Genomic DNA, 12,140 nt, shown 5'->3' on the forward strand with positions numbered 1-12,140 from the left:
ACAGCCATAACGGAGCTGGTATGATAATAACCTAATTATTGACCAGTAAGAGCATCCCTGTGGTTGTCTGACTGTCAGTTAAAAAAAAAAAAAGAAAAAGGCTGATAAGAAGGAAGGTTGTGCAGAAAGAGAAGATGCTGTCTGACTCAGTCTCTGGTTTTCCAGGAAGTCGATAGGTTCCTGCAGAGCTGCTGTCATCGCCCAGTGTGTCCATGTGATGGTTAGGCAAGCAGACAGTTGTGTGGGGAAGAAATTGCCTTCCATGTGATGGTTGGGAAACTCAAACCAGTTTTCATCATGTTGTATTATGCAAGATCAAACACGCTGGAAAACTCGCTGTCATCCTCATTATCATCATGGTTATTGTAAATTAGGGAAGTAAAAGCATTACTAATACTGTAGTGTGATACAGTGGAGATGAGTCACAGCCTGGGAGAGTATATGTACTGGAGTCCATGTTTATGCATGACATAAACATGGACTTCAGTTTCAGCTGGGACAGTTTTTTTTAACTGCTCTGACAGTTCTTGAGTTCTTGACAAAGTTGAACCTACCCGTCAACAAAAACTTGCCATTTTTGTCTCAGAGTGTTTGTACCTGTAGGATCTCACTGATATGTTTATTAACATCTTAAAAACTGCTTACATAGGTAGATTTTCCATTGACAAATACAGGAACATTTCTGTGGATTGTCTTATGTTGGCTAACCTGCTTGGCTAGCAAAATGCATGTGTAATTCACTTTTAGAGTCGTGCATTTTCTTTAGTGATTTTTTTCCCCATGTGTAAATGGACTGATTCATATAAATCGTTTCTCTACTCTACTTTATACAACAGATTGTTACTCTGTGATTTCCTGTTTTATTTTGATAGCTGGTTGTCTTCTTTCTTGTCCTATGGCCTTCCTCAGCAGCAGTGAACCGTTTCCATCTTCTGTCTTGTGTTTGGTTTGACTTAATTGTTTTCACGTTGTCTTCTGGGCAAATATGTTTTGCAAGTTTTAAGCTGTACCTAACTAAAACCACTGAATGAAGAACAAACTGTGGATTGCACTGTCATGGAAATGGGACTGTATTAATCTAGTGACGCAGAAATGTTAATAAACCTCATCTGCTGCTAAGTCACTTTTACACTGCTGGAACTGCAGCTGCTTAAACACAGAGCACACACCAAGACAAACACCTGTTTAATCAATAAAATTAATTTCACTTTGATCTGCTGACAAAATAAATCGATTTCCAAGTCTCTTTTACTGGACAGTAACATTTAATGTTTAAGTGTATCCAATTTAAAGTCTAATCTTTAAGTTGGATACAGTCAGATATTAAACGTTACTCTTTAATAAAGGAGACTTGCAGAACTAAATTTCAGAGCCTTAATCTGCAGCCGCCCTCATCTAAGAAATAAACAGTAGCATTGAGAGCTCACTGAGTCTTTAGCAGAAGGCCCTGCTTGATGGGCAATTTAGAGTTACCAGTTAACCTAACCTCACTAACTGCACATCTTTGGACTGTGGGAGGAAGCCGGAGTACCCAGAGAGAAGCCATGCAAACATGGGGAGAACATTCAAACTCCACAGAGAAAGACCCTGGGCTGATGGTGAAATTGAACTCAGCACATCTTGTTGTGAGGCAACAGTGATACCAGTCATCTCAAATGGGGTTTTAGGGCTTTGTCAAGCCAGCTAATGCAAAAAAGCTGGCTATGTTGAACTTAGTTTGTAGTATACCTCTTTGAAAACTGGTTTTTCTTTACTCTGATGATAGTTACTCTGAGTTTACATTTGGGTTCTTGAGCTGCAAATCCTGCAGAGTTGTCATGAATAGAGAGATTACTACTACAGTACTACTAAAAAAAATACTTTATTTGTAACAGGCTGTAAACAGGTTTGTTTTTCCTACATTTTAAGTTGGACATTTTATCATGGAAATCTGTAAAATGTTAAATGCCGGCACTGTGTTTTGTGTTCAAAGCTATAACGTTAAAGGGATTATCATTCAGCCTCTGAAAATAATGATGCAATTTATATCCTTTTTAGTTATACGCTCATATTGAATCAATTCTTGTTGATTTAAATGACATGATTTGACAATTTATCACAGTCAGGCATTTTATGACGTATAATTGCATCATATTAACCTAATTTGATGTTGAAGTGACTATGAACTGATACTGACCCTGAACTACTTGAATATATAACATTTATGAACCGTGGTATATAAGATAATATAATACTTAAGCTTCCATTGCCTGCTAATCATCTATATACTTTTCGCAGTTACTCTGTGATCCCATGGCCTCCCTCAGCAGCAATGAACCATTTCCATTTCTTTAAAGGAACTATGAACATCAGAATGAATTAACTGCAACAAGCGTGCAGGTCCTCACATTGTGCTTAATTGATTGGTTGAGGACTAATATAGCTTATCTTTTTACCGGGAGCTGAGACATGCTGCTGTTATTTCACAACAGACCGAGATGAAGGAGAGGGAGGCAGAGAGGATGTGTGGAGATTAATGTGCCCATCTGCACTGTGCAGACTCATATTCCTCAGTGCAACACTCTTGATACCTTCATCTCTTCTGTTGTTCTCTGAAGACAGCTGTTCTTTCCGCATGCAGGGTTTTTATTCTTCTTAATGTCAGATTTTCTTAATCAGACATTTATCACTCACTTTTAGAGCAAACCAAAGCTCTGTAAACCTACTTCTGCACTGAAGGAGATCTTTCATGCCCACAGGAAGGAAAAAAACCAATGTCCTCCTTTTCGCTGTCTCATAGCAGCGACGCAACCTGCCCTAATTTCTGAGGTGCTACATTGGGGTGTGTTCAAATATTTAGTTTAGTGCACCAGGCCAATAATTTTTCAACCTCTCTGTCTGCTCCAGTGGCAGAAGATCAAAAGCCAAAAAGCCATCCGCCATGTTTATCTTGTTAACATGTACTTTTCATGGACTTCAGTGACAGTAATTTAGCCCACTTACTATAAAAATCTCTCACACATCACACTTGTTCACACACACACAGCAGGGATGATGTTGATGCTATGGCATTACCGCTGATGCGATTTGGCAGTACTGGGGCACGATTCCTGCTGAATGCCCTAAAATTTTGCCTCCACTGTGCCCCCATCCCTACGTTCTGTCTCTATAGTCCTCTTAGCAATCACTCCAGCGACTCCCTCCCCATCTCCCAGATCTGTAGTTGGGTCTCACCCTCACACGCTCAGTCACACACACTGAGCATGTTCATTTGGGGTGTGTAGACTCCATTCATTTCCCAGTGAGTGTAAAGTCAAGCTATTCTTGTGCTTTGTAAGCAGAGATATGAAGCTGTGATCTTGTGGGTTTTTTAAAGCCAATTTTTCTTCTTACAGCTGGTCATTTTAGGGGTTGCCACAATGGATCATGTGCCTCCATCCCACCCTAGCAATCCACCTCTATCCCACCAACCTTTTGCATGCCATCCTTCACTACATTCATGATTTTTTTTTGTGATCTTCCTCTTCTGCTGCTGCCTGGCAGCTCCATATTAATCATTCCTTGTCTAGTAAATCCAACATCATCCAACTTATGGAGCACACGCACTGATAACACTCAATATTACCCCTTTGATTTCTGTCTGTTTGATTTAAACTCACAATTCTGATACTCTCTTCAATTTCACAACACTGTTTGCATACTCCTTGAATCTTCCTTGAAGATTATTCCTACTCCATTTCTCCTCCTATCTACACCATGGTAGAACATTTTAAATCCACCTCCAATACTCCTGGCATCACTTCCCTGCCATCTGGTCTCAAAATATATCTACCTTCCTTCTCTCTATCACATCAGCTAGCTCTCTCCTTTTACCAATCATATTCTGTACATTTAAAGTCCGTACTCTCACCTTCACACTCCTGCATTAACCTTTTGTTTCCATTGGAACCCTGTTGGACAAAAGCACCAGAGGTGGTCTTTGTTAACCCAGAACCTGACTGATTGGGTGTGGAAATCTTATTCTTGATAATCCGCATGTTTCATTTGGAAATGATTTTATGCCAGTTCCTGATACAACCGTACCATGTAACCGTCACAGTTTGGCTAGGTTTAGGCAACAAACCACATACTAATCTTTATTAAAAGGTTAGGTTTGGGTTAAAAATAAAACTTCAACTATGTTAACAATGTTTTACAAAGTCTTTCTGGCAGAAAACCTTTAAAACAAAAGTCTGGGTGAAGCTAACTATATGTAGGCAGAGTGTTGAAACGCCAAATCAAATGGCTCAGAAGAGCTAAAGGAGCACATATTAGCTATCAGCTAATAACACAATGCTTGCATAGGAATATAATAACAATTTTAATCACTACAGCTGGTTCACAGACGTCTTGTACAGGCTGTACCACACAGAGAGCCATTCATTTAGTCAGAGAATTCCTTTAAAATCCACCACTGTGTATACATGTTTGAGAGGTCCAGTTTGGCAAGTGGAATTAGTGGAGGCGATGCCTTGCAGGCAGCCGGCTACAGCTTTCTATGTGAGCACACTTGTCAATCAAAATAGTCGCACCACTAAATGTCAGCCTTAAAAAAGTTGAAACAGGTGAGATATAGAAAAATAAATAAAAAATCAACACCCTATACAGTTGGAACCAGCCTCATGTGGCCATTAGAGGAACTGCAAGTGTTGGCACTTGCTCTTTTTTTTTTAGCCTTGGAGTTTGCCAATTGGTCAACGTATAAAACTGCTCTAGCTTACAAGATAGTGATGTAATTTGGAAATTCAAAGGAGACTCTATTTATAGTTTAAATAACCAGAACAAATCTGTCGTTTTTTGCTAATCAAAAAATTCTGACGATATGCATCATTGTCAGTTACACCCAGATATATTGCTTCCCTGACACAATAAGACATGTTAGTCTCGGTCTTTACACAAAGAAACCTTCACATGTCTCGTGTCATATATTTGCAGGTCTGCTGGGCAGCACCCGTTTCATCGGCTCTTCCCGAAACTACAGCACCCTGCTGTTGGAGGAGGAGGCCAGGCTGCTGTATGTGGGAGGCAGAGGAGCACTCTACGCTCTCAACACATCCAGCATCTCCACACCTACAAACCTCACAGTGAGTGCCAAGTTGCTGAGAAACACATAATTGCTGATGTTAAGACAGAAAAGCCCATTTCACGAGTTTTTCTCCCATTCGAAGGAGGAGAAACTAATAATAGCCTTTTTGAGATTGAGCAAATCCCATTGTGTTCCACCAATTTTATGGCTATCGGATTAAATGCACCAGGCATTTATTCAAGGGTTACTGAAGTGAGTCAGAACTTAGTGACGCAGCCAGAAAATTAAGTCTGCTGTCCTTCTCTTTTCCTCCCCCTGTTTATCACACACATACACACACATACTTTCTTCTCTCTATCTGTTACTTTCTTTTCTATCTATAGGGCTTTTTATTTATCTGTTTGCCTCTCTTTATTTATTTAGCTTACGGAGTCATCCTTATTACCCTCCCATTGTTTGCAGATTGATTGGGATGCTTCCCCTGAACAGAAGAAGCAGTGCCTAAACAAAGGCAGAGACAATCAGGTAAAAGGCTGCAGCTTTGTTTTCTTCTCGGAAAAATCTCCCATCTTTATTTATTAGGTTAATATTGGAGAGCACAAGTGCAACTGCTCCATTTTGTGATGCTTGTGACAGCAACGAAACATTCAATACTTCCAGTTGTTTTGTAATTTCGTTTCCCTGAAACCCTGAGACACTAAACTGGAGGTTGAGGATTTAAAATAAATGGCACTCATTCATTCATTATTTTTATAAATTAGACCATATACATTAAGTAGAGGTTTTCTCCATCTTTTATTTGTTGTAGAGCAAACAAAAAACAAGATGTCACTAGAAAGGTCTGAAACTTCTGATTGACTGGGATTTTCTTTTTTTGGCAAAACCATCTCAAAGAATAACAGCTTGTTACAAACAAGGTATGCAGGAGAGGATCAGAAGACCACAGCGGGTCCCATTCCTGTCAACTAAGAACAGGAAACTGAGGCTAGAATTCAGAATAGAAGATTGGAAGAATGTTACCTGGTCTGAAGAGCTACGTTTGAATGTCGCAGCAGAAATCGTGACTCATCAGCCATTGTTTAAATGCCAGAGCATATCTGACTATTGTTGCTGACCATGTCCATCCCTGTATGACCACATGATATCCACCTTCTGATGGTTGCATCCAGCCATGAAATGGCATGTGACAAAGCTCTAATTATCTCATACTGGTTCCTTGAACAGGACGATGAGTTCAGTGTGCTCAAACTGGCCGTAACAGTCTCAATCCAATAGAGCACATTTGGGATGTGGTGGAACTGGAGATTCACATCATGGATGTGCAGCAAAAAATCTGCAGTGGCTGTGTGATGCTATCTCGTCAGTATGGACCAAAATCTCACAGAAATGTGTCCAGAACTTTGTTGAATCTGTGCCACAAAGGATTAAGATAGTTCTGGGGGGGAAATGGGATCCAAACTGGTACTAGCAAGGTGAACCTGTGTGCTTTCCAGTTTGGGCTGCCTTAGCTGGTGAATTTTATTGAATATAGACAGATTAGCACCTACTCCATTTAAAACAGTCACATTTCAAAAAAAAAGTTGGCAATAGATTCTCATGATGACCAGTGACAGAGATCATCTGTATCTAATGAAAGAAAACGTATCCCCATAAACCTTCAAAATAAGAGCTTCCTGTTTATGGAACCTATTACCATTAAATATATTACTGAGTGACTCTTACCACTTCCTTGCAAGCACTGTTTAAAATTTGTTAAAAAACCAACCAGACTTGTCATCATGCTTAGCTAGTGCATATTTGCCTTTCTTTTTTTCCAGTTTTGTCAGTTTGCCTCCTTTATGGCTTTTTCTTTGTTATCAATAATGTAATGAGAGTTTATGTAACTTCCTTTTGAACTGCCTGTGCTGTGTAATAGCATTAATGTCATCTGTATTGTATTTGATTTATTTTGCATGCTTCCTTCTCTGCTCTCTAAAGCTTTTCCTCCCTATCTTTGAAAGGTTATTCTTTTATGTTTTATTGTTTTTAACACCCGGGAAACAAATTTATTGACTGATTATTATGTATTGCCGCTGAGAAAAACAAGCAGATACACAACAAAAAACAAATCACTTCATTTTACTGTGTTCTCTGCAGACAGAGTGTTACAACCACATCCGCTTTCTGCAGCGATACAATGAGACTCACCTGTACGTCTGTGGAACGAACGCCTTCAGACCGCTCTGTGCTTATATCGTAAGAGATCCTGGGTTTTTTATGTCAAGTAAAATTGTGACAAGAATTGAAATGAAACAACTTATTATGTGTTCTCAATCTTTTTTTTTTTTTTACAAGGATGCAGAGCGTTTCAGCTTCTCCTCAGGTTTTGAGGAAGGCAGAGACAGGTGTCCGTATGACCCAGCAAAGGGATTCACTGGCCTCATCATAGGTAAGTCCAAATGCAATTTATTTTATTCTACAAACCATCCTGCATTATGTTTGTCCTTGGGGATCTTATTTGTAAAGGCCTCTGGGCAGTAAAGGTTTACTGTTCTCACACATTATGGTGGCATAGTGGTGCGGAGGTTAGCACATGTTTGGAAAGATGTTCTGAGTTTTAATCTGCTGCTCATCTGTGGAATTTACAATTAAATCAATGAAATATTGATTTCCCATCCTCACCCATCCATTGGTGTCCTGGCTCCACACTAAATTGGGTTATACATTGGTTTATCTGTTTCCATCTGCACTTGTGGACACCTGAGAATCACCTCAACTTAACTTGGAAGTGTTTGGACACAGAAAAAAAAATCACCAGCTGGAGGGAGAACGGATGTTCAAGCCCAGAACCATTTTGCTGTGAGGGGACAATGCAAACCTCTGTAACAGCATGTTGCTGATATGCATATACACAGCATATTACATAATTTTTTATATAACTTGAATACTTAGTAGAACTCTAAAATCTAAGAATGAATGCAGTTTCCTTCCAGCAGTTCTCTGTGCCTCCAGTCTTTTTCGTGATTTTTTGCCTCATAATCCTGTTGCTGTCCTCGTAGTCATTTCCATTTATGACTTTTTGAAGTAGTTTCGGATTTGACATTTTGCTTGCCCTTTGCCAGAATGATTTGCTTTGCTGTCTCATCAACACATCAGCAAATGACCTTGACTTTTTGGATTAAAGCTTTGGAATCTGGACTTTCACAGTAATTTCCTGTATCCTGCATTTAGGTCCTCTTTCACAGTCTGTCACCTGATTCTGCACTTTAAAATCCATAAGAGAAGTTATGGAAAATATTTTATATTGTTTATCATGCTGATGTCATAGTTTTGAATGAAACTCAAATCCATTTTCAAATACTTTGTTAGAACTGTGCTACTGTGAGGTTATAATTAGGCCCAGCAGTGTTTTTAAAACTTCTAACGTCATCATACTAAGGGTCTGTGAAGACTCATCAAATCACAGTGGACCCAGAAGGGCAAGGGGAACTTGTGGGATTTGTTTCAAATGCAAGCAAGGTCACAATTACGTGATTTTTACCAACTCAAACGGCTTAAGTCTTTAATTAGTTTTGCTGGAAATGTGAATGCTCCCTCATGTATAATTGCTTGACAACCATCATGAACATTTTTAAGGATTACAGCAAGCGTTAACTGTGCAAAAGTGCACCCTGATTTTTGGATTAGATCACACTTTTAGATGTAGCATAGATAATCAAACACTGTCTTTATTAGACAGTTTAAGCATACTAAATTTTGTCTAATTATCGTTACAAATACACAAGTCATAGGTCATACTGTTTCCACTTCCTCTGCAGTCCACTGAATGCTTTCATTTACATGTGATTAAACTTTGATATCTCAATATCTTTCTTTTTTAATCCATTTGCCACCAATTCATGCTTTTAATCTTTTAATTAGATGGTGAGATGTTCACAGCCTCTCAGTACGAGTTTCGCAGCTCTCCAGATATTCGCAGAAACTTTCCATTCCCCACACTCAGGACAGAGGAGGCGCCCACCCGGTGGCTTCTGGGTAAATATAATCATTCATATGTATGTACATAATAGCTGCTGTAAGACGCTAGTTCAAAAAGGATGGTGTCCTTTTTCCAAATATTTCAATTGGGTTTTAAATTGGATTTAACTAAAAGTAGTAGAAAGGCAATATACCAATTGTAATTGTATTGCTTCTTGTGTAGAATTTTTTTTCTCTGGATGGACAGAATAGACGAATAGATGTGATGATAATGTGACATAACTAGCATACAGCAGTATTGTATCTCATCTTCTTGTAACAGCACTTCAATCCATTTTAAACTACCTCACACCCAAACAAGATCTGATATTTTTTTGTAGATATATTTTTTTCTTTGCATAGTAGAGTTTGAACTTGCATTTGTGCATGCAGTGGCAGTTTATGTTCATGTTGATGTTAGTATTGCATAACTTTTCTTCCTTTTAGTGTTCAAAAATAAAATAAACAATAACAACAATAAAACATTTTATTTATAGTTGCTTTCAAGACACTCAAGGACACCTTACAAGCAATTAAATTGCGAATTGTTTATTTATTATCTGCATTTCATACAGCATTCCTGTGTTTTGGGTAGTGGGGTTGCAGTTCCTCTTTCAGTAGAATATTAATAGACCAAACCTCATTGCTATGTTGCACATTTTTATTACATCAGATGTTTTTTTGTCATAAAAAAACAACAGATTCACTTGTAGAATAAAAATCACAAGGAAAAAAATTGCACCGCATTGCAGCTCTAACTGACTTGGTTGTGGTGGTTCAATCATACTTAAAGGCTCCATCTTTAGTTTCCAAGGAGACACTTTCTAGGCTGCTAATAGGTTTCTTTTTGGACATGTGGATGTGTGCGTGTGATGTGTTTGTGTTTGTGTGCACAGAGGCAAATTTCGTGGGCTCTGTGCTGCTGAAGGAGAGCATCAACAGCTCTATCGGTGATGATGACAAGATTTACTTCTTCTTCACTGAGAGAAGCCAGGAGCAGATTGCCTACCCGAGCCAGACCAAGGTGTCCAGGGTCGCCAGAGTGTGCAAGGTCAGAAAGACCAGTTAACCCAAACACTGCTATCTATAATCGCATTAATGCTTTCACTGGGTTTGAAACGGCTTTACAAGTGCCTGCAAGGTCACAGAAAGAAAGGGTTGAAACAAGAGAGGGTAAAAGTTACCAATCATTCAAAGTGAAAAATGGTGGGATTATTGAATGGTTTTTGTCAGTTGCACAGAATGAATGTAAATGGATTTCAGAGGACGTTCTTGTTTCTCAATGAGCTGCCACGCTCCTCTCGCTGTAATATCAATGCTAAATCAGCCAGCAGTTGGTCGTCTCTAATCACAGTTTCTTCACTGACAGAGGTTCTCTCTCTGTGCCACTGTTGCCAGGCAAAGTACAAGTCCACAAACCTCCACCTCCAATGGCAAACCCTCCCCCTTACTTTATTGCCATATCCCCATCTTCAACTCCGCCTTCTCCTGCTCTTCTTCCTCTACTTCCCATCTCACCTCATTTCACTTGCTGTCAGCATTCCCAGTCTAGACAGCATGCCCAGCAACCATTCCTAGAGGTTACTCTTGCTCCTTTTCCTCCCGCTTGTCATTTATTTTAGCCATTCATGGGGGTATAATTACCATCACGGTGTGCTTTTGTAGGCATCAAAAGAGTAAGTCAATGACTCAGCTGGTGAAATGAAGCAGTTGTGTTTCATTTTTTGTGATCCTGTGAAAAGGATTTAAGTGAATGAATGAGAGAACACTAACAGGAAAACCTACTGAGCAGGAAATTTTTCAAAGATTTTGACATGGTGTGAATTCTCTGTTATGTACTTGTAGAGTTTTGTTTCCTTTTTTTAATATATCATTTACTAATGTTCATACTTTCATTATTATTTCTCTTTAGCTTTTTTTTCTCTAAGTTGTGCTTCCTTGTCTCCTCTGTCCTACGTCATCTTAGTTTCAATTCCTAAAATGCAACAGGAGGAGAGAGGACAGAAGGAAAGAAGTGGTTTGCCAGAAGAGCTGTACTTGAGGATGCACAGGTTTATAGAGGAATATGCTGGAAAATATACAGTAAATAATCGCTGAAAGATGATATTATAAAATACAGCAGTAGTTTATTGTTTTGTTTGTGCATAACAAAAGAATTTATGGTGCAGCTGTGCCACACGTCTTTTTGACCTTGTGCTGCTGTTAGTTTTATAATAATGTTTCGAAGCTTATCTTGGGAAGATGTTATTGTGGACACTGACATGAATGCAATGTGGCTTCAAAGAGAAGACAAAAGCCAAAGTAATGGCTCTAAGGGGAATCCAAATTTTTAATCAAAAGAGGAAATAAGCAGCCAGTGAAACACGCAACAGAGCACAGTACAACTATAAGGAACTCTGGAACGCTTGATAATCAAGATTATTTGAGTGTACTACAGAGCAAGCTATGTTGAGCATAAAGTCAGAATTTTTTATGTCACAAAATTGGCTGTCTTTTTATGTGGTTAAATCACCATGGTAACATGTGCTGAACGCATAACCTGGTTGGGAGGAGGCTATGGTCAGTTTCAGCTTAAAATAGGTTTTCCGTGAATTTTTAAATTACATTTGTTAAACCTACTATAGATTCTCTGCTGGGTGAATAGAATAGAATAGAATAGAATAGAATAGAATAATCCTTTAATTGTCCCACAAGGGGAAATTTGGTTGTATCAGCAGCAAAAAACACACATATACAAAAAGAACAGGACACAGAAAACAAACAAAAACATGAATGTGTCATGTATGTCCAAGTTTTTAAGCAATATATTACTGACATCATGAGTTAAGTAAAAACTGTCGTACTTGACTCTACTCTGCTGTTAAGTCTGTTTTGCACTGCTGGAATAGCAGCGTTATTCTTTTGTCTTATTTCCATCAGTATTGCATTTTACTGTTACATCTTTTATGCTCCTTTGTGTTCTTTATAAACATTTATCACCATTTTATTATCAACGCTTTCATCTGATAACGTGTCTGATTGGTGTAGGTGTCACTCATGGGGATCATGTTGTGCTGAAGAGTCAATATGATGTGTGAAACGCTCCTTTTTATGTGAGCGT

At 38.8% G+C, this 12,140-nt stretch overlaps 1 protein-coding gene across 2 annotated transcripts in view; it reads left to right on the plus strand.

Moving 5' to 3' along the window:
- Positions 1 to 12,140, plus strand: part of sema4gb (sema domain, immunoglobulin domain (Ig), transmembrane domain (TM) and short cytoplasmic domain, (semaphorin) 4Gb) — a 55,762-nt gene that overhangs the window by 24,770 nt on the left and 18,852 nt on the right. For both annotated transcript variants that reach the window (XM_004556743.4, XM_076887674.1), the window contains exons 3-8: positions 4,954 to 5,102; positions 5,507 to 5,569; positions 7,181 to 7,279; positions 7,379 to 7,472; positions 8,945 to 9,058; positions 9,937 to 10,091. In XM_004556743.4, coding sequence (XP_004556800.3) covers positions 4,954 to 5,102; positions 5,507 to 5,569; positions 7,181 to 7,279; positions 7,379 to 7,472; positions 8,945 to 9,058; positions 9,937 to 10,091 — 674 coding nt within the window. The remainder of the gene's footprint in view (positions 1 to 4,953; positions 5,103 to 5,506; positions 5,570 to 7,180; positions 7,280 to 7,378; positions 7,473 to 8,944; positions 9,059 to 9,936; positions 10,092 to 12,140) is intronic.

The sequence above is a fragment of the Maylandia zebra genome, linkage group LG8 (genome assembly GCF_041146795.1).
Source record: "Maylandia zebra isolate NMK-2024a linkage group LG8, Mzebra_GT3a, whole genome shotgun sequence".
Lineage (NCBI taxonomy): Eukaryota > Metazoa > Chordata > Actinopteri > Cichliformes > Cichlidae > Maylandia > Maylandia zebra.